The sequence below is a fragment of the Nymphaea colorata genome, chromosome 1, assembly GCF_008831285.2.
Source record: "Nymphaea colorata isolate Beijing-Zhang1983 chromosome 1, ASM883128v2, whole genome shotgun sequence".
Taxonomy (NCBI): domain Eukaryota; kingdom Viridiplantae; phylum Streptophyta; class Magnoliopsida; order Nymphaeales; family Nymphaeaceae; genus Nymphaea; species Nymphaea colorata.
The window spans coordinates 22255725-22282050 of NC_045138.2; the positions used below are offsets into that span (position 1 = coordinate 22255725).

Here is a 26326-nt window from a genome sequence, read left to right on the forward strand (position 1 = left end):
GATAGAGAAGTTCCCATTTACTCAAGGTCCAAACTATAGTACTCTTCAATGCGACAAGACTGCCTTATAATCATCTAATTAGTGGACATCTTGGTTGGTACACGGATCCGCTATGTAGATCCATTATATACTAAACTGTAATACCCAAATAAGTAGTAATTCAAATTAAAACTTCGGAATATAACTAAATGGACCCTTACATGGATTTACGGACCCCTTCATAGGGGCTTAACAAACTTGGCTAGACCATACCCGCTCCGTATCCAGGTCTAAGGCTCATGGGCATGAGTATGAAACGCCTTACCAAAGTGGGGTGGGTCTTAACGTGCAAATTGAAGCAATGTGAAGATCTTATAGCTTGGTACTAAGGGCGAATAACGAGTCGAGCTACTCGAGCTCGATTCTTTAAAGCTCAGCTCGCGAACGAGTTCGAACTGAGTCATTTGCTTCACAAGTCGAGCTCGAGTTCATGAATCGACTCGTTCAAATAATCAACTCGAGTTCGATATCAACACGTAACTGCCGAGTCAAGCTCGAGCATTAATCGAGTCGAGCTCGAGCTCAACACATAACGATAAATATCAATTCTTCAGACGACTTTGTCAAGCTTTAATCGAGTCGAGCTCGAGCTCAACAAGTAACGATAAATATCAATTCTTCAAATAAGTTTGTCGAGCCTTAATCAAGTCAAGCTTGAGCTCAACATGTAACAATGAATATCAATTCTATTCAAATGAGTTTGTCGAGCCTTAATCGAGTTGAGCTCGATCCCAACACGTAACTGCCGAGTTGAGCTCGAGCTGCTTCCGTCGGGCTATTCTTGAGCTTGAGCTGATTGAACTAGGGCTCAACTCGGCTCGTGTTGGCCCCTACTTGGTACCAGTGCAGCTATGAACATAGGTGCAAAAGAAGGGCTGGGGGAAGCTTCGGCTCGCATTCAGACAGTGGGAACCTTCATGGTCACCTAAAAACCTGAAAATCCAAGTAGGGATGCGTGCATTTGCAAGGACGACTCCCTCTATCGTGCTTCCTTCCAAAGCTATATATAGAACCATTGCAGTCCAGAAGTTCACAAACAAATTGAAAATCTGAACTACCATACTAATTAATTAAGACATGGCTATGCTGTAAGATATGAACCTGAGTTTCTTTTGAGAAAGCAATAGGACGGAGGCAACAACATGTGAAGGTAAAATGTCCGAAATCCTACATCTACCAAAAGACCCACAAAAATGTCATAATGGTCAAGCCTGAGCTTAATGTAGAACAGCCTAAAGTTATTGTGATTATGTACCGAAGCCATATGTGTTGCTTAAGCTTACTCATGCACGTAAAAACTGATGGTTGACATACTTTTTCTGAACTGTGAGCATAATGACATTCATTCAAATTCACATTTGAAAACAATATTGCCTAATTAATGTATATTTCTAGTCAACTATGTAAAGTTCAAGTAGTGGACAACAGAAAAGGAGAATCATACAATAAACCCTTGCGTATGATGAAAAATTCAGTCAACTAGTGCAACTAGTGTTGCAACTATATATGTTCAAAAAAGAAACAACAACAAGACCTCTTAAGGAATAAGCTCAATGAGTTGCATCAGGAACTAGCTTAATCCCTTCCCTTGCACACAAGGCTCCAACGAAAGTTCATAAACATATATAATAGGTATGTCTTCGACTATGAAGTCATATTGCAGCAATGGACTTGACGTTCATCCGAATCGTTGCTCAGAGTTTCTATACAATGTGCTTCAGGAGAAACAATTTTCTGCATTTGATCTTCTATTTATCAGTTATGCATTCTGGTCTACATGGACGTTCATATTAATTAAGCTGAAAATCTCAGGCGGCTTAGGCTGTTACACTACTTAAATAATTAAAGACTATATACAAAATTCACATACATGTTTCCAAGGAATTAAAAAAGAAAAAAAGAGGAGACAGACAAATATGTAATTTTAAGGACTGATTGGCATTAGTAACACATTGTTACTGTCTCATGAACCTGTCTAAAAAAATGGAGCAGATTCATAAAACAGTGTAAAGCCTCCAATGAGTCTAACCAATTTTTAGGTTAGATGCATGAGACGGTAACATAATGTTTCTGTTTCCAAACGACACCTTAGTAGACATTGAATGTGCTTGCCGTAGGAAACAAACCACCAATTCCTGCCTTCTAGACATAGTGTGAGTCCAGGATGTAGAGAAGATAAGAGCATGACATAAGGGTTCTCCCAAAAACTTGCAACATAGCACTTTGTCACTAGAGCTGTTGAATGAAGGAATCAAATCAATAAACAACAAAAAAGTTGGTTACAAAAATATGATTATAAATGACACTCTAAGCAAAGGGAAAGATTGTTTGAATGGACAAGCAATGGCATAATCTAAAGCAGGCTCTTCTTAGTTCACTTCCAAGTTTATAATGGAATATAGCTGTACCCTCAAATTTGTATAGCTAGTTGGACTTACGTTAAAATAGGAAATTGGCACTACGTTAGCTTATGCTTGCTTCTGGGCAACAAACTAATTCAAATTTATCTATGTCACATGGTTCACTAGGCTACTTGTGTCATGCCCATGGTTATTGGTCCCTATGCATTAGCATCAGACGTGTGCATAATTCTTTGATCATTTCATCTGGATAATTGTATGATCTTAGTCTAGATATCATATTGATATCCGGAATTTGAAGGATGAAATTGAATGTTACTCGTAGGAGAATGCCACATTATCGCTGAAGTATAAATTTGTAGCATGGATATAATTGCTGTAGCCCTATCTCTATAAAACCGCTTATAGTTTGATGTCTATAAGCCCTTTCAGAGAGGCTATCAGGAGGTTAACTGAGTAAGGGAGAATATAGATGAGCAAAAGTTCTCTCTCTCTCTGTCTGCTATATTTGAGAACATATATCCCATGGAAATTTCTCTATGCAAACATATCAATTAAGTTCTGCTACAAAGATAATTCCGATTGGAAAAATTAGTTATGAAAATGTGTTAGCAACTTAGGTTTATGCTGAATTTGTTCATTCAGCCATGGGCTTGCTTGGAAAAGGTTGCATCCTATGAATATAAAACATGCCTGCAATTCATGAACTAATAAGGATGTAAAAGACTCATCTCAGACACGTTACAAGAGGTAGCACCAAGGAGATCATATTCAAATTTGGGGACTCCACACATTTACATGGTTCCTTTCTTTCTAGGCCCCATGATGGGAACAGCAATTTGACCTTCATCAAGGCTCTAGACCTTTCATTGGAAGAAAGATTAGAAGCTAAACCATGTTTTGCGTTTGAACTGTGCTTATTAGAACTCAAATAAGCGTAAAATAATGCTGCAGAGACATAATCTCCATAATCTAATGATTATATTTCGATGTAGTTTGAGAATCACGGTATTGTCTTTCATGCTTCAACCCACAATTGATGCACCTTGGTTTTACCTCACTAGGTGTGTCATTGCCCCAATTATGATTCACGTGAAACGTAATTTCTTAGATAATGACATTTATCATGCATAAAGTTGATGACCAATTTAAGTATCAAATGAGTTCTTTTGTTTGTATAATTAATGAAGTATGGTTATAATTATTCTAGTTTCTTGTAGCATATTAAGAATAGCATGTAAATTTTCCTCCAAAAAAGAAAAAAAAATGACGAGCATTAGTGATGGCCATATTTATTGGACAATTACAGAACTGTACATCAGGGCAGCATTACATGCATGTGTAAGAATATTTCTAAGTTTACGTCTATTTTAAAGTTGGAATTCACTTTAAAAGCCAATCGAACTTTTGAAAATTCTTGTTAGAGCTCAAGATTTTTAGAAACAGATGAGAAGGAATTAAGATGCCGCCTTTGAATGTTTGACATTGGCTGAAACTACAAGGAAAGCCTATTAGTAGCTTGATCAGAAATTTAGATACGTAATTTATATGTTCTTCATTTGTCTACGGAAGTTGCGAAAAAACCTACATTTTCTACAGGTAAAATTTTGTTAAATCTCATTTCAAGAGAGAATCTTACCAAGAATAAACCCTATGACATTTTTAACACTTTTGCACAAAATTTTAAAATTATATTTTAGTAGGTATACCGTTGCAAATGCAAAATATAAGAAAGATGTATGATGACTACAAAAATAAGTATAATGAATTTTCAAAACTATACTCGATTCTGTAAAATCGTGATATTTACAAGTATTATTTGTGATACATGTCCCAAAACATTTATTTTATATGTTAAGAATCGAGTTTGATGACAAGCTTGTGCTTCCATGTACGTACAAATTTTTTGGCTCTGTTGCCGCTTTATCATGAATTTCTAAAGCATTTTTCGTTTTCATTATCTCCAAAACGACAGTCAATTAGAAGACCCGCATCCTACAATGCCATGCAGCATCAAGATCTCAAAACCTAAATTACTTTAAGGGGATGTTCAATACCCATATAAGAGATTGTCACTGCCCAGTGATTTTACCCCAAAATTTAGGGTTGGTCATCGAACACTGTGTTATATGTACAGATGTCAATATATCCGATTTGAATCAGACATCTGACGAACTGAACCGAAAAAATCGAATATAAAAAAAAATTAATATCCTATTAAGAAATTGGATCGGATTTAGATTTAATAAATGACATCTAATTGGATTCGGATATACATAAATATCTGATCAGATTCAGATACAGATTCAGATCAGATTTATTTTTAGATAAATATCTTGTATCTAATGCTATTAAATTTTGAAAATTGACAAAATCCGATTCAAAATTCGGATTCGGATATAAATATAAAATCAGTTTCGGATTGCAAAATCGAATTTTGGATTCAGATTCAGATATCGGATTCAGATATGTCTTTTTTTTATTCGAATTCGAATATGAGTATGTGAATATTCGAAAAAACATATATGATTAAGAATACATCAGATTCAAATCTGATTCGTTGACATCAAGGTTTCATTAATCTATCTTCATGTATGAGCAGTTTCACTAGACAGTAGCAGTTTGTTATTGATGCCAAAATGTCTCTAATCCATTGATGGAGTACCTAAAGCCGAGAAATCCAAATCCTGAGACATTCAATCTCTTGCCAGTCATGGAGGAAAAAAATGAAGTGACATTTTTTCCCATGCATCTGCTTCCATATCATATCATATCATTTATGTAAAAATGTTTTCATACATGCACCAAATATACTACCAGCCAAGTCAAAAGTCAAATCCCCTTGTAAGAATAAGCTAATTTTCATATGTCTGCATATATATCTTTCAGCTAGACATTTAATGAGTCTAAGGGGCGGTCCTTGGCGATACGTGAATATTCTTTGCAGGTTTTGACTGTTTCTACTGCTGCATCTTCAGGATGCTTCTGTTTGTTCGACATGACTACTTCTCAAGATTCTATTTCCTTAGTACTATCAGCCGTCAGCAGGGAGGAAACTATTAACCCGCCAACTTTTACTTTGTCCGTCATGCTTGGCCTTGCCCTCCAAACACTCTGCCCTTCTTTTAGTTTGTGATGTCGGAGTAATAATGACCTCATGTGCTACTGCTTGTTTGCGCATGAGAAGAGGGCGCACATGTTCCTGCTCATCTGCCAAGCTTTTTGAATTCCGAGTTGTCTTGTTCAATTATTTCCATCATTGAATGAAATGCAGCCAGTGTATCCGCATGGTTGATGCTTTAAATGATAACCGTCTGTCGTCAACAAAATAAATGGTGGAGATTGTCCATCTCTCCCACAACGATTTAGCTGATTGTAAGATAAAAGAGTTTTTTCAATGACAATTCTAACTTATTAACTAATTTCTTGTTTGAAAAAAGAAAAGAAGAGATACTCGAGTCCCTTTGAGGTACACAACAGTTTGTTGGTGGGTGTCTCGCCGTAAGAAGGCGTTTGATGACCACAAGACATGCAAGACATGCAGAACAGAACACACATGTCTTCTTTAATTAATTTTTTTATCAAACACCATCTGCAATACAGAATGGACACGAAAGACAAGTGAATATGGGGTATAAATTACCTTTGATTCTACGCTGTTCTAAGCTAACCCTCTGAATAGCGCAGAGCAAAACATCAAGAGAGCATCTCCCACCCCTGAGCTGCCCTCTAGTCAAGCCCTTTCTCCTTTGAAATCTTGCTCTCATTTTTCTCTCTTTCTCTTCTTTTTTCTCTCGCTCCTTCCCTTTATTTGTCTCTTATTTGTCTTAACTAGGATTTTTACTCCTTTGCATCGATCGATTTAGGGTTCTTCTCTCTTTTCTCCCGTTGTCTCTCTCCCTCCCTCCCTCCCTGCTATCCTTGGATGTCTGGGGTGGAGAGGGGTTGGAAGAGAGACGGTGGTCGTTAGGGCTCTCTCTCTCTCTTGCGTCACCTTTTTTTTTTTTTTTAAGTTGAAGTAGCCCTATACCCTAAGGTTAAAGGAAAAAATGGAGGAGCATCTATAGGGTCTTCGATTGTTCAGGTCACTCCAACAGACAATTGAATGGAAGAAACTGACAGATGTTCCCTTCAAATTGAGAAGCGAATGTTTTTGAACAACGTTCAAAAGAAAAGACTCTGGCCGGGTTTGAAAAAACACACACCTAACAAAACAGGTACTACTACTGAAAAAAAAAAAAAAAGGTCTGCAAGAAGTTGGTTTTCTGCACTTAAAGTTGCGACTTGCTAATATGTCAGATCTGGTATAAGATTCTTCACATTTTTAGCTGTACCATGTTAGATTTAACGAAACCAAGAATATACTTGTGTGTCCCACATCCGGTTAGTTATGTTCATATACCGCACAAGATTCTTTTGAAATTTCTTACCATCGTTGAGCTTCCTTCAATCAAATAATCACTAGAATTCAGGTTTGTTCTCGAGAAATGACAAAATGGGGATCCCGCACTCGGGGAAAGAACTCAATTGCACGTGCTGGTTCAAACTTTTCAGCAAGAAGGTTTGCGTTGGCTAATCCCTTTTGCCTGTAAGTCAAATTTGTCTGTGCTTGAGTCTCCCAATAACCTGCTATGATCATTTAATTAATCTCCATTAGAGGCCAAGCTTGTCGAGGCACGGTACTTTTATTCCATTCGCTATTCAGAGTCACCGGGCTTTCCTCTGGTTTTAATTGTCAAAATCAACACAAACTTAGGTTCTTGGACTCATTTAACACGCCATTCATGTAGGGACATCTAACATGAGCCCTCCCAAGAGATGCAGAGTTTTCTTTTTCCTTTTGGAAGAGCAAGATTTATAAGAACAGCCTGAAAATGACAAGAGCCGTCTCTGCAATTGCTTTTGTATGCACACACTAGCAACAGGAAGAGGGGGAGAAAGCACTTGATCCATTTGACGGCCGGAATCTACCGCTGCCGGTTGTTGCCAATGGTGAAGGCTCTCTTCCACCAAATCTCGAAGGCGGCCCTGAGGTCCAGACACCCATCCCTCCCGACCCGACAGAACATAGCTGCCCACTCCATGAGCACCCTCCCCTGCTCCTCCACCGGCAGCGTCAGCACCGTCCTGCACACCCCCTCCTCCACCTCCGCCCGCTCCTCCCCACACCACGCTGCCACCACCCACCGCGAGTCCTCCATGAGCCACCCCAGCCACGTTCGGGCCAGAGCGCACCTCGTCGCGCTCGACGCGAACGCCTCCCCCTTCCCGATCGCCACGCAGAGCCTCGCCGTCACCCTCCCGGCCGACCGCCTGACCGCGGAACTCACCCGCGCCTGCAGCCCCGCGAGCTCCCCGAACTCGGACCACGCGGCCACCACGTCGCCGGCGGCACGCCGCCCCGCCAGCACGCCCACCACCCACAGAAGGTGTTCCGCCTGCCGTGCTGCCAGGGCCGGAATGGGGCCCACGGCGTCTCCGGCATCGGACGCTCGAACGAACAGGACCAGGAGGGCGTGCATGCACGCGTGGTAGGTGACGTGGAGGGCCTCGGTGATCGCCGTTGGGTCGGCGGTATCGGAGCTCGCCGGTTTTAAGAGGAGAAGCCTGGAGAGGAGGGACTGGGTCTGGGTTCGCGCTCGATCGTGGGTGGCCCGCTCCAGCAGCTGGATGATCTGTGAAATGGGCTGGTCCGGCGGTGGCTGGGGAAACGGTGGAGGAAATCCCAGCCGCCGGAGGACGCCGGCTTGGAGAGCTTCAACTTCCGGGTCGTCGGGTCGGATCCTACGAACCGCAGCCACCACCTGCTGCTCCTCTTCCTCCCCAACCCAGGGTACGGCCTCCATGTACACGAGGCAGGCGTAGACTCCCGGGTGAAAGCCAATTGAGTTGGAAACCTGCACTTGCAGCAGTTGCACAGCAAGCTAAATTTAAGGATAAACTAAGTTGAGAGTCCGCCATTAATGTCCTATCTAGATTTGAGTTCAAGAAAGAACTATACATGTTCCAACTGGTGAAACATTCTAAATGGATTTGGAATTATTTTGGACGCTTGCAAGCTTGGACTATTGGTGAACAATAAGACGGCGACAAAGTAAAAGCAAACAAGAATGAAATCAAATCTCCAAACCAATTATGCAGTTAATAGTTAAAATTAATAAGAGAATAAGAAACAAAAAGTAGGATTTGAATAAAAAAGAAGAACTCGGTTGGGTACACAAGAACACATCTACAAACCCGTCCTTCATTTGAATTGGAGGTTGTAAACTTTTCCAACTGACGAATGCAAGGAGATCAAAGCAGGAACAGAGAGGAAAGAAAATGGCACCTTGAGGATTCGGAGGACTCTTTGGAGGGAGTGGTGCTTAAGGAGGGCGCGCTTCAAATCCTTGGAGTACATCAACCCGATGGTCTCCAGGTACATCTCCACATCCCCACATCCACGGATCTCCACCAGAGCCGGCGAACTGAACCGGCCGGAGAGGCGGGTTCGGAAGAAGCTGCTCTTAGCGATAAGCACCTGCTTGTGGACCCTCAACCGGACGGTCAGCCCCTGCTTCCCGGACAAGGTCAGCTGCAGGTCCCTGCTCTCGATTTCGCCGAACCCCACCGTCACCCTCTCCTCCTCCTCGGCCGTCGATGTGGGAGGCGCGGCCGGGCCTGATTTCGAAGCTGTGGCGCGGTTCTGTGGTGGCGCGCTTGGTAACGTTTTGGGGATGTGAATGGCAGGCGACCTTGAACTTTGTTGAGAAGCGGTTGCTGGCGATGCAACTGCTCTGTTGGTGGCGGTGGCGGAGACGGCGGGGAAGGGGCAACACCAGAGGCTATCAGAAGGAGCTACGGCAACAGGTGCTAACCTGATCCTTTTCCTGTTTGCTTCTTCGAGAACTTTGGAGGTGGCTTTGCCATGGACGACTGATCCTGCGTTCGCCATGAACTTCAGCGAGCGAGAGAGATTGAGAGAGAGAGAGGCGAGGCTTGGTAGTTATGATGTGAAGCATGGGAATCTTATTGGCGTCTGTCTTTGAACACGCGTGGTTAAAAGGTAAAATGAGGAAGAAGATGAGGAGAATGCGTGAGAAGAGGTGATGATTTCGGGGAGCCTCCTTTTCAAATTTAAGACGGGTAAAGAACAGTGGAAATAAGATCCTTCTCTATAAAGGAGCAGTTGTTTACGAATAACGAGGGAGGAAGAAGCGGGGGTGAAGATATAAAAGGAGGAGAAGGAGATGAGTGGGAGAGGGGAGAGTTACGAGGGTGGGATCCTCATTCGTGATCATGACGCCGCTGTCACATATAGCAGTCTTTGTCTGGTCAAGTCACGTAAAAAAGAAATCCATGCGGTGAAAAGAATGGCAACAACAAACCACACTTTTAAAAGCAGAAGCACATGCCTTTTTATCACTTTAATCTACGGAAAACATAAACATCATCAATATGTTTCTTTCCTCTTTTTAAATTAATAGATGGCAGTATATTTATATATCCTCTAGCCTTTCCAACCTCCTTCCAAAATGTCCACAGGGTTGGAGGATTTCTTTATCTATAGAAACTATAGATAAACCTGATCGGAAGAATCTAAAGATTATATATATAGTTTGTCTTTGTCATTTGACATTTTAATTTATTTTTGATAATTTTCACTCTACTGACCGACTTGTGTTGTCTTAATTGTAGGGATAACAAATATGTTATTTTTCCGTTTTAAGATGGATTTATGAGTCAAAAAGAATATTTTTGAGACCCTTTCTTACAAAATTTGATTTACACATCAAATTTCAAGAAATTGTTTTTAATCTTGTACTTTACATATTACGAATCTATTCATGTGGCTAACAAAGCTACGATCATTGATTTTCAAATTTATAAAACTTGAATTGTACATCAAATTGTTTCATTGCAAATTTGGTTGTCAGATACTTAAGAGTTAAAAGACTCATTTACGGAAACGTGGTTTCGAAATTGCTAGATCGGTACATCTTTGTTCATTCTGTACGATTATCAAGTGGAGGTATTCATCTTAGCGTATGTTCATGACATAATAGTCATGGGTAGCAGTGAAGTAGAAATGATAAAACTTATTGGTCAACGTGGAAAAGAATTTTCCATTAACAACTTAGGAGACCTGCATCGTTTTTTTAGAAATTGATGCCCAGAAGACGTCAGGTGGACTTGTGTTGAGGTAGCAAAAATATATTATGCTTCGCCTGAGAGTGAAAATGGAAGAAGCTAGATCCATAACTGCTCCCATGGCCACAACGAGTATATGTGATGATGAAAGAAAGTTCAATGATGCTACTCTTTACTGTAGGACAATGAGGGTAGTAGAGTTTGTAGAATTCATGCATTCTCAAAATGAATATCACTAGGCCGCTGTCAAGAAAATTTTGTGTTACTTAAAGGCCACCATACATGAAGTAGTAATTTATTCATGCCTCATCTAACATATCCCTAAATGATTTTACAATTATCGATTGGGCTTGGTAGCCCCTAGGTCGATATTCTACTGCGGATATGTTGTTTTCTTTGCAAAACACTTGTCACTTGAAGCTCCAGAAAACAATCTATTGTATCCCGCTCAAGTATTGATGAATACAAGGCTTTGACAAATGCAGCGATATATAATGGATGCAATATTTATTGACTGAGCTTAGCATCAAACTGAATGTTATACCAACAATATGGTGCAACGACATTGAAGTGACATGCTTGGATTCACACCCTATTTTCACAATCACACCAAACATGTGGAGTTTGATTTACTTTTTGTCAAGGAAAATCTTGCAAAAAAGCAATTTTATATCCAACATATATCCTCAAAGGATCATATCACAGATATTTTCAGATTGTCACATATATCTTAAAACCAAGAGGCATACTGTGACAACCCCATGCAGTTGAGAGGAAATGTTAGACAAAACAAGGATGCATAGGGTTTTGATGATACAACTGACAAAACTACTGCAAGCCATCAAGGAGGAAAGTCCGTCACAATGGAGATGAATACGAGATGCTAAAATTCTAACAATAAGGCTAGATTCGATTGTAATCAGTTCGGCAAGCAAAATCCAGAAAATGAGGAATCTTGTAACTGAAAATCTCAAGGCCATGGTGATTTGTTAAATATGGCCAAACATTAATTGAATGTGATTGTGTAAGTGAAAGCTCCATTGATCAAACCTCATCAAATCATGTGCATGCTCTACGCATGTGATTGACAATATTTTTCTGCACCCAAAGCTATTATTACTTTATGATGTTTCAGGTAAGAGTCATGCTTGTAGAGGAAGGGGAAGTAGAGGAGCAAAGTGGTGGTTTTGTTTAAAGATGTAAGCAATGTCTGCTTCCCTCATCTTGAATTGAGAGAAATAGATGGGAATTGGAAAAGCATATGCATACCCAAAGAAGCAATCCTTGGGGTGAATTGAGGGATGCCTCATTTTGAAATGAAGGTTATAGCATGCAATGTTTGGGGTTTCATTTGGGGGGCAACCGAAAGAGAAGTTCATCAGCTATCATAGTGTAAGAGTTCAAGCAAATTCATCCTAAATTTCAGGGCAAAAGGATAAAGGTTTTGCAACAGCAATAGCTCGCATGGTGACTAGTACGTTTCTTCACTATACCATTTCAGAATATTGAGATGGGCAGAGGGCCATAGTCATTTCCTTCCTTTCCTTCTATCAAGGGGAAGCCATTGGGAGGGAAAGGGGAAACTACCTGATTGCTCCTGATTTTTGTGGCAGCGAATATGTCCATCAGTAGTGCCATTTGCATCAAAAAGTTTGTGTGCTATATGTGGAAGCTGATTGCTATATTTTCGGTTGTAAACTATTGACACCAAACTCCTCACAAGTATCTCTGAAGTTTGGCAATCCACGTTGAACCTTGTTAAAATGTTTGAAAATGATTGTTCTGTCTTCCTTTACTCCATCAACCAGCACACCCAAAACAAGCAATTTTGCTTTTGGTAGTTTTCCGCATTCACGGTTCATTGGACTTCATAATATTTGTCATTAGGGCTTATTTTACTTAACAATGATTATTAGGGTTCTTCTCCATCCATTTGTGCAAAAATGTTTTTAGGGCATAGCTACTATTGTTGGATCATCTTCCTTTACTAAAGACAACCATAGTTTGAGGCCACTATCTGCCACAAAGATGAATCATATTGATTTCATGGTGCTTCTAACTTTTATCCCTTAATTGCAACTTAAATCTAAAATTCTTTTGACATGACACGTTGAACCTTGTTAAAATGTTTGAAAATGATTGTTCTGTCTTCCTTTACTCCATCAACCAGCACACCCAAAACAAGCAATTTTGCTTTTGGTAGTTTTCCGCATTCACGGTTCATTGGACTTCATAATATTTGTCATTATGGCTTATTTTACTTAACAATGATTATTAGGGTTCTTCTCCATCCATTTGTGCAAAAATGTTTTTAGGGCATAGCTACTATTGTTGGATCATCTTGCTTTACTAAAGACAACCATAGTTTGAGGCCACTATCTGCCACAAAGATGAATCATATTGATTTCATGGTGCTTCTAACTTTTATCCCTTAATTGCAACTTAAATCTAAAATTCTTTTGACATGAATTAGAAGAAACAAAACACTGCTAGATGTACACTTTCAAAAATAATGGTAATCCCTTAGGTGTGAGACAACTGAAACTGCATCTTTGACTTTTTCCCCTTTCTTATGGGATGATGTGAAACCCACATCTTTTACACACTAAATCTAGCTTATACCTCCTTTTGAAAAACATCATCTTTGCAAGGTTTTTTTTGCTATGATTACTTTATGGTTGATACAAACATTTGATTACTTTATGGTAGCTTACTATATGTTTTTCTCCAATTCAAGTGTCAGGCCAACATAACGAGCATGAATATCACAAAAAAGCAATGATAGCACTACCTCTGTTAGGGGATCTGATTTAAATTTGGTGTGTACATGAAGCATTGCTTTTGTGGTTCAGGCTTAAGACATCAGTAGTGTTGATAGCTTGAAGAGAAAATGTGATTCATGTAAGGCTAAGGGAATAATCATATTTGATGTCTGGATTTATTATGTGTCTGCTAAATGTGACTACAAAAATTGGCTTGAATATAGGGTTGATATTGTATATGTGGGTGATACATTTGAATGGGTAGAGAGTATGGTGAAATGGTGTTAGCTTGATAAATGAGGAATCAAACAGAAAGATGGATTCTCCAAGATGCTCCGATTCTACCTGCACCCCCTTTTTCCCTTTTCTCTTTTCTCTTAGGAAAAAGGGTTAAGAATTACCTGTCTTCTGTTTAGAAACGAGCAAGAGATTTTGTGTTGAGTTTATTTGGAGACATGTCTATTTGTACAGCCACATCCCTCAGTGGATGACTTCTTATATAGAGAATTACTGATCATGGTCATTATAAGTGGAGGATCAACTATCAAGTAGCATATTAGGCGGCAGCGGCAAGGTGGTCGGGCTCCTCTAAGGACTCAGGTTCGAGTCTTGGAGTGGTCACTATTACGACCCAGTGTGTTATACTTATGGCCCATAAAAGGGCCTGAAGCATGCTTTGTGATAATCCAGGAGGGGCCAGTGGCCTCTCTTAGGGGCCGTTTGATGGCCTGGAAAAAAATTTCTGGAAATATATTGCTGGAAATATGGGAAATGGAAAAATGGAATGAGAAAAATTTTTCCGATTCTAATTTTCGTGTGTGTGTGATGACTCAGAAATATATTTACAATTCTATATTTCTGAGTTTGATGGTACAGAAATATATTTCCAGAAATTTAATTCGTAGTTTGATGATATGGAAACATTTGTCCGGATTTACAAATGAAGAACATGCATAAGAAAATAACGACATGAAGACAAATGAATGACCTGCATAAGAAAATGTCTACCATAGAAAATGTGAAGTCACCTTAATCAAAATAAGGGTGCCACTTTTACAACTGAAGCAATTAATGACTCAATGAGCAGGTTCTTAGTTTAATTCACATAATTCAATCAAGATTTGCATAATCAAACATATAAGAGCAGACCACACAGAACCATCACAATTCAACCTATTTAATTTGTAAATTAGGCTAAACTTGGTTCCTTCTGGTTTCTTGTTGATTTCTTACTTTTCTTTCATCGCTTTCTTCCTTATACAATTACACAAAAAATCAATATTCCGATAAATTTCTCTGCTCATTACAACTGCTTGCCTTGAAATGAAAGCAACCTTCATTAAAGTTCGGTCTCAATTCTTAAATATCTAGTTCTTGACAAGTCAATCTCTATGGAATGACATAATTTGTCATTTTTCATATTTTAACCAAGCTTGTAATCCTAATTGATTCTTTCATCAAGCAACTCAAACATACATGATACAATAAAGTAGTCATAAAGGATAATTTAAGCAACTTAAATTCGATATCAGCATCTAAACTTGAATCTGTTTAGCATGTAACTAAACAAATCAAGGTTAAGCAAGAGGTCAATTATGTTCAATCTACTATATTTATCTACTTTCATGATCCATACACCAAATAATTAAGCAACTCATAGACAAACATTAAAATCAGATGTCCTAACAATATATTGCATGTTTCAATGTAACCATCCATGCTTCAACAAACTAAAGAAACAAGAATACGTACTTTAATTTCACTATACTAAAAACATGCTGAAATTGACTCCTCCACAAGAGGAGACCATACGCACCACAACCCTCTTGGGAGTCCAAGAAAATACGCTTTCTAAAAACATGCTGAAATTGACTCCTCCACACTCAGTTCACTCAATTTCTCTCCATATCTAAGGAAACCCCCAAAATTTACCCAACGTAAGTACCCACAAAGCAAACCTGAATAAAAAATAAAGCCACTACATCACAAAATTCATGCCATGAATTGTTAAAACTACATTCAGATGGGCAAGCTAATTGTCCAAACCATTAATCCAATAGAAAAATTAACGATTAAAAGAGAAAATTGAAAATCTCAAAAGATTGCTTCCTTGCTGTTAGTGCCCTTCTTCTTCCTCGCGTTCCTCTCTCTCTTTTCCACCGAAAAAGCAATTGGTCGCCGGAGAATGAGTTCCCTGCTAGGGAGGAATCTCTAAAAGGAGAAGAACCCACAAATGGATTGATGCTCACGGTAGAGGCAAAAAACAAAAAGGGGATTGATGCTCACGGCAGAGGCTGAAAAATAAACAAAAACGCCTGAGAAAGAATCAGAGAGGGCAGAGGAGAAGAATAAACTCTTCATGAGAACAGAAACAAAAAACATGCGTGCAGACATGACCTCAGAAGAAACATTGCAGACATACAAAAACAAAAAGGGGATTGATGCTCACGGCAGACATCAGAGCTTCATTTTCAGTCGATGCACCCGTAGGGATTCAAAATGCCTACTTGGAGAGGGGAACAAGAGAGAGAATGAAAGAGAGAGAGAGAGAGAGAGAGAGAGAGACAATAGCTTGCGAGAAAGAGAGGGACGGGAGGCTAGCGGCTGCACTGAGAGGAGGCGTGGAGGCATGGAGCTGTGATGCGGAGGGGGAGAGGAGGCACGCGAGTGAGCCTTCTGTGGGTGGGTCGATGAGAAAGAAGAGGGAGTGGTTGCGGCACAGGAAGGAAAAGAAGAAACGCGAAGACGCGCTCGCGTGCCCTAACGAGCAAAAATAAAATTCCGGAAAAATATCTCCGTCTCTCCAGACGGAAAATTTTTTCCGGAAAAAATTTCCGGAATTCGACTTCAACGGTCGAAAAAATCTTTCCATGTTTGATACGATGGAAAATTTTCAAAAATTTGAATTATTTTTCTCGATGAACAGTTCTTTTTCGGCACATCAAACGCCCCCTTAGGGGCGGTGGAATGAACAACTCACCCTTAAAAATGGAAAAAAAAAAGTATGCATAAATAGTGTCATCTACTTTGGGTTTCTAGAACCTTTATAGGCTTCAAGTTGCATGTTTGGCATCTTGATGTTTCATTTTAGTGTCAAAAAACTTTTGGCATGGAAAAGAGAAACATGAGTTTCTGTATTTTTAGTATTTTGACATAACATTTTCCTATGGAATGATTTTTCTAATATAACTATATGGTTCTCCATAGTGATGCTAAGATCGAGTTTGACTTTGGAGACAACAGAAAAAAGAAGAAGATAATAACATGAGTTAAATTGTTGTATAACCACTGTCAACATGGTCTTAATTCAGCATGGAACTGGTGCAGTCCCTGATACAGGTTGTTAACAATTATAACCAGCTAGTATGAATTCACTTTAAATAGCTAAAGGTGAATCACATTGCTTTTACATTCAGAAATGAATGAGTTGCAATAGGCTTTTGCAAAGCTACACATTATCAGTTAGGAGAAATATGTAGATTGAGGAACTTGGTAGTGCTTCACAATTATTATGTTAGCATAAATGCAACCAAATGGAGGTTTGGAGGCTTCAGTTATGGAATCAGCAAATCTTATTTGACAAGGGACAACCAACTCTTATATTGAACTGATGGCAAAAAATGAAAATCATGCCCTATAAAGAATTATACAAATGTTCTAAATTATTAAAAATCTCTATTGACAACACATGTAATCTATTCAATAGAGATCCAACTGATAAGACGAAACTATGACCGTGAAGCTTGCAACATCAGCCTATAATAGTCTAGTAGTTTTGATGTACAAAACGATTAATTGTGGTATGTTGTGTCATGCTAGCAGCCATCACCTATGAAAATTGTACCAACATTAGCTTCCCAATTGTTTTGATCATCCATCATCGTTTGACTTAGCATGATAGTTCTTGCCTTTCAAATGCATTACAAGACCAGATCTTTCAACTGAGAATGTTTGCTCTTTGTGTCATGAAAATAGTTTTAGATCAAGATCATTTGAGTTAGGCTGCCAACTTTGCTAATGCATGGGTAGTAAGAGCATGTAACTATGTTGCATTTGCTTCTCACTTTGTGTTATTACCTTGCACATGCTCAAAACTTAATCATGAAAGGGAATGCAATAACACAGTATCTTAACCACCCAAATTTTGTACTGGACTATTTTTGAAATAACCACCCAATGACATCATGTCACACATGAGAGCTCCTATGTCAACATAAGGAGAACAAGATCAAACTCTCCACTGCCATTTTGTATGTATCTCGAATTAACCATGCTTATTATAAACTATATGTGTATGTTCTTCATGGGTCATTGACAAGCTATTTTTTACTTTCACAAGAAAATGAACATGTTTTACTTGGGATCTTTGATGTTGGTGTTGTCACTTGCAAGTAATCGATCTGGCAATGGTTAGAACTTCAAAAATTTATAAATAATTGAGTTAACTAGAATTTGTTAGCAAAACAGATTCAAGGCCCTAGTCCATAGTTGCATTTTGGACCCAAACTGAATGACATCAAAGTTATTAGCCTTTTCAAGTTGTGCATGCATTTAGGCCATAGAACAATTTGTGTTTCAAAGACCAAACATATGTTTGACAAGTACTTTTTCACTTAAACTTCTGAATAGTCAAACTTGGTTTTTAGCTCTAGCATTTAATCACAAGCCTTCCATAATAAACCAATTTAGTTAGATACAAATGGAACTTTGATTCTCATCAAGCTCATATATTAAATGTCTTATGTATACCAACTTCAAATGGTTAGCAACGACAACTGTTATTCATTTTTTCCATTCTCTAGATTACTATGTTCTTGTTTTGCAAATGTTAATATATCTTTATTTTGACATGTTCTGTTGTATACAAGGTCATCTCCTCCTAATCTTTTCAAGTAACTGAGCTTCTTTTTACCACCTCCACATGTCCATGTGTTTCATGCATGGATTTTTAAATTTCAGTATAAGGAATAAATTTGTTTGACCATGTGAAAGTAGGGTATTGAAGCAAAAATAAGATATTGAAGCATCTTGACTATGGTTTGTAAATAGAATAATTGTTGTGCTGTTTATCATCTTTCGTATTCTACCCTTTTGTTTGGCATCACAACCTTAAAGCTCTTCTTAAGTTTTGATAAGCATATAATTTTCTAAGTAAAAAAGAGAAACAATTATTATAGTATATTTTTGTTGTATTAATAATTTTTTTTATTAACTTTTACTTTGGCATCTTTAGGTTTTTGTGGAATTTTTGTTGTTGTGAACCATCTCTAGATGTCTTAGATGTTGGAAAGGTGAAAGATCATGCTCTTAGTTCATGAACAAGAGCATCTCCAATAAAAATTCATATGTCTGGAAGTGTTAGAAGAATGCAAGACAATTTTAGTGAGATATAAATTATCTTAGGCGCCTTTTTATTTTTCCATGTTCAATCAATACACATTATAGATTTGTCTTGTCAGCTTTACCTATTCATCTAGTACTCTTCCTATAAATTCTTCATCTGCACTTTTAATATCTTAGTTACAAAACAACCAGCTCAGCTAGCCCATTTTATTAGAACAAGGGTTGAATCCTCCATCCAACATATGTCATTTATTAGTGAACGAAAAGTTTATTTTTAATTTTGTTGTGCGTCTGTGCATCTCTAAGCAGGCCTCTCTACTGTCATGGCTTAGTGAGAGTGAACAATCCTTGTAGGCATGTTTGAAATGCTTATGGGTGCTTGGTGTGACTATTTGCTTCTTTTTGTCACTTTCTTGTTTTCTTTATACTAAGGCTAGCGTTTTGTCATGATGCTATTAGGCCCTCAAAAGTGCCTACAACCCAACAGCTAAGCTATTAAAGAAAATTGTGAGTGAAATCTATTTTTGGATGGGTCATGACCATGCTTCTACTTATACTACTAGCAGTGTAGCCTTTATATGTGTTGATATGTCTCTGGTTTGATGTATACTTGTGGGCATGTATTACTCATTTTTGTCCCTATCCTTATTTCATTAAAAGCATCGTGAGCCTAAAATTCCTTGAAGGGATCCACCTTCTTTCTCTCTCTCTCTATGTGTGTGTAATCAATTTAGACAACTTCGTATTTGTATATGAAGAAAAAAAATGAAGATGGCCCACTACTAACAGTGTGATCGATGTCTCTCTTAGTGGCCTAGTTCTTTAAGGTGTTCCTCTTTGATTCTACCTTGTGGCTACAATTGCATGGCTTTAGTTGGTTGATAATTTCTTTTACTAACTAAATCATTTTTGTTGTAGGAAGTAATCGATATGGCTCAAAAAAGTTAAATTGGTAAACACAAGCATGTTGAAAGGGGAATTACTGAAAGTTTATGTCATTATTTTTTTATAATAAATATATTTACAGACATTTTGTTTGTTACAAATAGAATCAATGATGAGCATTTTTGTGGGGTTCTTGATTTTGTGCAATATTCTGTCAAAACAATGCAATGATAAATGACATTAGATGACATTGAGTCAAGTGTAACATTAATACAATGAAGAACTTGGGGGATGACATGATTTATCATTGTCTTTGTCCTTATGGAAATTAGATTTTTCATGGAGAGCGCATGTCAACAAAGTATTTTATAAGAAAAAGTTCATGGCAATATCAAAATGATGCTGACCTGCAAGATTTGTTAGCTGATATGTTTACAAGCTCAACTACAAATTTGAGCAATGATGATGGTGTTAGTGAAACATTAATGGAAACAATGAAGAAGTATGCATTTTTTAGACTTTTGAAAGATATTGAACAATAGTTGTATCCATGATGCAAATTTTCAAAGTTGTCAACTTTTGTTTGACTTTATCAAATAAAGTGTTTAAGCAGATAGAGTAATAAAAGATTTAATCTGTTGTTGGAGTTTTTGAAAGAGCTCTTGTCAAATGCGAATTTGTTACTGTCATTTTATTATGAGATGCATAAGATCATTGGTGATTTAGGATTTAAACATAACAAGATTCATATGTCTTAATGATTGCATGTTGTATAGGAAAGAAAATGCAAATAAAGATATCGGCTACATATATGATATTTCAAGATGGAAAGTTTTTGGAAGGGAAAGGGGAAATGAAAGTGTAGAGACATGATGGGTGGATGGAGCAAAATTCTTGCAAAAGTGATGTGACACTTTCCACAAATTTTAAGGCTTCAAAGTTGTTTATGCTGTCTAAAAGTGCTTCTTACATGTCATGACATCATGAGTGCCACATCAAAGATGCCATTTTATAACATCCAGCAGATTCTAGAGCTTGGATGTCATTTGATTATAATAACATTGCTTTTGCATGCATGGTTTAGTAACTAATGGTTTCAATTCATTCAGAACAATGAGTGTAAGTTACAACACATAGCTACTAGTTGTTATTCTAATCTGCCCCCTTAGATGGTTATGAAACACACAAACATGATTTTGAGATTATTAATTTCTGACACATCAAGTATTGGAAATAACATAAATATATACTTACAGATGCCCATTAATGAACTACAAGATTGTGGGACAATGTAAATAATTATGATGCATTGAAAAATAAAAAGTCAAAATGTGTGTTGCATTGCTATGGACGATCAATGATTTTCCTTCATAAACAAATTTATCAAGGTGGGACACTAAGGGTAAACTAGCATGTTCTCATTATCAATCTACAACCACATCTATTTATGGGCCATCAGTGACTTTTGTGAAATAATGATGTGTTTCATTGTATGATGCAGACAGTTGATGGAAATGTAGAACTACGAGGTGCACCAATAACTACTTCCAATAGTAACATTTACTTAGAGGTATAACACATTACAAATATGTTTAAAAAAAAATAGTTAACTTCAATTATTAATATTTTCATTCAATTGAAAGAAAACAAGTATTATTTTTAAATTTGCTATATTGGTAGTATAATGTCTTGCAACATAACTTAGATATGATGCACATTGAGAGGAACATGTGTGATAGTATTTTGCATATATTGTTGAACATAGACAGGAAAATGAAAGATTCTTAAGAGGCCAAGCTGGATATGCAAGATAGGAACATTAGACACTCACTTCATCTAATCAAGATGTCAAATAAAGCTTGTTTACCACCTGTTTTGTTTTCAATGACAATTAATGAAAAAAAAATTGTAAGGTTCTTAAAAACCTCGAAAGCTCTTATGGTTTTGCATTAAATATTTAAACAGGTTTGCATTTAAAAAATATGAAAACATGAAGTCTCAAAAGTTATGGTTCTCATATTTTGATGCACCATGTTCTTCCATTAGCTATTACAAGATCATTGTCTGAAATTATCAACAATGTCCTTTTTGAGTTATGTACATTTTTTAAGAAGTTATGTTCAAAGGCAGCAATTGAGAATGATTTTCAGCATTTGGATAGACATTTGTATCATACTTTGCAAACTAGAGAAGATTTTTCTTCTTCCTTCCTGGATATCATGATGTATCCACATGTATACTTGGTCAAGGAAACAATTTTAGGTGACCTGTGCAATATCAATAGACGTATCCCATTGAGAGGTTAATGTCAATTGTACCTTATTATTCTATTTCTTGTGTGTTAATGATATGATTATTTATTGAAAAGTTTTTTTTTTTTTTGAACAGATATCTCATGACTCTTAAGTCAGAAATAAAATTCTTCCTAAAGGTTCAATTGCAAAAGGTTATTTAGCGAAAGAATGTTAGCATTTTATTCCAGATATCTTGTCTTGGACAAAATAAAGATGGTGACTATAATAATGATGAAGGGTCATGTAAGTTGCTAAGACATTGACAACTTTTAGGGAAAAAAAAGTAATTTCACATTGATGATATCACATTGAAGCAAGCACACATATGTGTGTTATTTAATCATCATCAAATGACACCATATATTGAGTAATTTATAAATATATTTTTATTGAATATATATTATTATTTCAATTTTGAAACTTTCATTGAATTTTTTCTTTGCAGACAACATTGAAGCTTTCTTTCAAGGCAACACAAAATAAAATATAATGAAGACATATCTCAAAAAAAGAATTTTCAAAATTGTTTAGGAAACATATACATCATCTATTTTCTATTGTTATTTTACCTTATAAATAACTGATGGATGATGTCTAATTTAACGATAATGTTTTTCATATTCTCTTACATTTAAGTTGAAATAGTGGTTGGAAAATAAGTTTCAAAAGAAATTAGATGGTTGTCTCAAGGACCATTGAAAATGGCAAAAAAGGTATGAAGGATATCTCAGGGACCATCGCAGCTCTCTCAATCTCATTTTGATAAGCCCATTTCAAATTCGTGTAAAATTTCATTTACAATGGATGTTGGCAACTCGTGAAGTCCCAACGGCCTTGGCTAGTATGAAAATTAAGAATTAAGCCCCAACAACTACTTTTGCAGGGAATTACAAGCACTCCTCACAACTAATGTGGTTGGAAGTTCTTTAAGAGTTCCCCACGGCGAGTACTATTGGGAATTCTAAAAAAATTCAGCCGATGTGCATTGGTAAAACCCTATACTATTGCAAACGGCTTTCGTTGTTGAAAACTGAATTCTCCACGGTAGTTTTCCTAACGGCATTTCCCCACAGCTTTGGAGGATTTTGCCAACGACTTGAGCTGTGGCTAAAAACCAACATTGTTGTATTGCTTACAAAGAGGAGGCTTCCAAACTTTGGAGGGTGGAATCTAGCAAGAGTTATGACAGGTCAATTGGTACAAACATATGATGTGTTCTTCAATTGTCAAGCTAGATGGAGGTTCTTGATTGGAAGCATATGGAGGCATGTATCTACCTCCAAACTTGGTTTTAAGATTTCAAGCCATAAAACCAGCTAAATGAGCCAATGTAGTTTTATAGAGATTGTTCAATCTTCATAAGACGTTTGACATAATGAGAAGATGGCAAGAAAGGACAAGAAGTTGTTGATTCATAGCCTTTGGAGGTAGTTTTCTTTATTTCTTGTGGATTTACAAGATCATTAACAAATGTTGTGTTTTTGAATTGTGAAAAAAGAGAGCGATTGGTTGAAGGCATATATCTACCACAAGACTTGGTTTCAAAATCCCAACAACGTGACAAGCTAAAAGAGTCAATCCAGGTCTATGGGAATTGTTCTTTGTTCAAAGGACACTTAAATATAATGAGAAGATGGCAAGACAAAACAAGGAAGTTGTCGAATTCCAAGTCTGGTAGGGAGTTCTCTTTGTTTCATGTGGATTTACATGATTATATATATATATATATATATATATATATATATATATATATATATTATATAAGCTGGGCTCTCCTCTTGCCATTGCCAAGGGGGCCCGTCGGTGCTTCCCTAAGAGGTTGATGGTCACAGGACACGTGTGTCCTGTTCAATAATTTTTCTATCAAATGTCGTCCGTGGTACAGGATAGACATGACAGACAATCGAAGAAGGGTATAAATTACCGCCCATCCCTCACTGTTCCGAGCTAACCCTCGGAACAGCATGGAACATAACACCATCTCCCACCCCGAGCTTTCTTCGCGTCGAGCTTCTCCTCCTCCTCTGTCTCGTCTCTCCCCCTTTTCTCTTCTCAAGCTCCCCCTCACCCACCGCTCTCTCTCTTCCTCCATTCCATCAACTGACGAGTCGATCGTTTGCAGAAGCCCGTGTCTGTCATCTCCTCAGCCCGCCTCCACCGTACTTCATCACCCCAGCACACCATCTCCGGCGTCTCTCAACCTTTCGTCTCTTTGTCGTCAAAGTGTCACTTGAAACTGGTGTCTTGGGAGAGAGGGGTTCCAGAGTCAAGAATGCGAGAATGTTCATGGCTATGCGGAGCAGTACGGGAAGATCAAGAGCGCAAAACAAGACAACGTGCTGGCGCCAGCCATGGATGGCGAGTTTGTCCTCTCTGGAATCGCCCAGTTGCTTGGGGCAGGCTATCGATCGTGCTGAAGTAGGGGCCGACCCGAAGGGGCTCTTCGCCTTTCCGATCATGAAAGGCTGCATTTTTTTTTTATCTTGATCCTTCTGTTTCTTTCTTTCTGGGTTTTGGTGCTTGCCATGTATAGGCTGATCCTTGTCATGTCAGTTAAGAAGATTGATTCATGTATAGGAAAATCGAAGGAGGATTATGGCAACGAGATTTCCTTCTGAACTTTTTCCCCTTTTCTGGTCCTTACCAGTGGTTCTTTCTTGTCTGTCCTAAACTCCTAGGAGGCCAAAAACAAGAACTCTGTGATCAAAATCCCTTAATCGCTGCCAATGTTGATGTTAATTCCCTAGCTTTATGTACAAAACCAATTTTGGCATCTCCAGTGAAAGCTTCAAGGAATTGTAAAAGGGAAATTCTGCAAAGATAACAGTGACAACATTGATGGAAGTCAGAGGACTGCTGCTGCATGAAGGAACTTCTTCGAAAGTTGGAGTAATCTTTTTCTTGCCTTGCGAGTATGCAAAATAAAGCCAAAGAAGGAACAAAGGCCCTGAGTAACTTTGAGTAGTTCTTGAATGACTGTAGATCCTTCAGGCTCCCAAGATGCAGATACCAAGGAAAAGCAGAAGAAGACTAACAACTTTGGACATTCACTTGGGCAGGATGCCTATGGCATAATGTTCAGAGGAGTAAAAAGCTAGCACTCTTGCACCAACAGAATTGGCTAAGAAGTCTTACAGAGATGGCACACAACTCATCAACTAAGATCTGCCACAAGAGCATCATTTTCCTTCTCGGGCAACTCGTCAAAGGCTCCCAAAGGACTTCTGCATATGAACTCATGACTAATTAATGGTTCTCTAGTGAACTTCAGTTCATTTACAAGCAATTGAATATCTGCATCATTGATGTGACTTGTGAAATGTTCATTTGAAGATCAAGCCCAAGAATATCTTACTAGATCTTGATTTTGCACCCAAAGATTTCTGGTTTTGGTTTAGTAGAATCGAATGGTAAAGAAAAGAATGGGGTTTGTATTGCAGCAGAAAAGGGCGAATAAGATATATTTCAGCCTTAATAAGATCTCTTACAAGCCCGAAGTTTAGACCTTCAGACTTGACATATTTGGAATAAGAAAAAACAGAGAATCAAATGTTGGCATCTCCAGTGAAAGCTTGAATGAACTAAAAAAGGGAAATTGTACAAAGATAACAGTTACAGCATTGTGGTGCATATAATGGAAGTCAGAGGACTACTGCTGCATGAAGCAACTTCTTAGAAAGTCTAAAGCTGGGTTAAAGATCCATCTGCTCTGCCAAATCATTATTACCCTGCAATTCAACTGGGAGGCCTAGGTGATGATTCTAGTTCAAGCCAGTCAGAAAGCTAATGAGCTTTTAATCACCTTAATTTGCAAATTTTTTATTCTCAGAGTTTGTACAAAAGAAAATAATAGCAAAATGCTATATTGATTTTAGCAAAATGGAAAATTGGTTTTGTACATGAAGATATTATGTGAAAGTGATCCTTGTTGCTAGCATTGGTTGCACCTGTGTCTACACCATCTGAGAATTCCTGCCTGGTTATATCTGAATCATATCTGTCTCCCACTGATGGTGCATGTGATGAAGTTCCACAAATTTCAAGAGGAAAACTATCATAATTTGAGCATCAACCTGTTTGGGATAATATTTTTAACCTCATCAGCTAACTGAATAAGTAAAGGACTTCTTAAAATGCTAGCGACCTTTCCATTTCCATTAACAGCATTTATAACCCACTGGCCCACTGGGCTACCATTGTTCATGAAGACAGGACAGTAGTGTAATAGACAAGACATCCTGTCTGTGCTGTCCCAGTGGACAGCAATCAAACGACCTCTAAGTGGTGCTGCCTGGTGGAGCCCCAGTGGACTGACCAGTGATGGCAGGGGGAGAGCGGCAGCTGTGGGAGTGGGAAAGGGAGGAGGAAGGGGGGAGAGAAAGGAGACAGAGAGATAGAGGAGAAAGATATGTGCCATCTGATTGTAGATCGGACGGTTCAGGTTTGATCTCTCCTCATATCCATATTTGTGAAGTCACCATTCAAGTTTCATATATACATAATGGCATCCATA

At 38.1% G+C, this 26326-nt stretch overlaps 1 protein-coding gene across 1 annotated transcript; it reads right to left on the reverse strand.

Moving 5' to 3' along the window:
- Positions 1-6925: 6925 nt before the first annotated feature.
- LOC116265398 (BTB/POZ domain-containing protein At3g50780-like) lies at positions 6926-9546 on the reverse strand. The gene is made up of 2 exons (XM_031646015.2): positions 8728-9546; positions 6926-8296 (listed from the first exon to the last, which is right to left on the reverse strand). Exons 1-2 carry the CDS (start codon positions 9331-9333, stop codon positions 7367-7369), a joined length of 1536 nt encoding a protein of 511 aa, XP_031501875.1. The 5' UTR covers positions 9334-9546; the 3' UTR covers positions 6926-7366.
- Positions 9547-26326: the final 16780 nt, after the last annotated feature.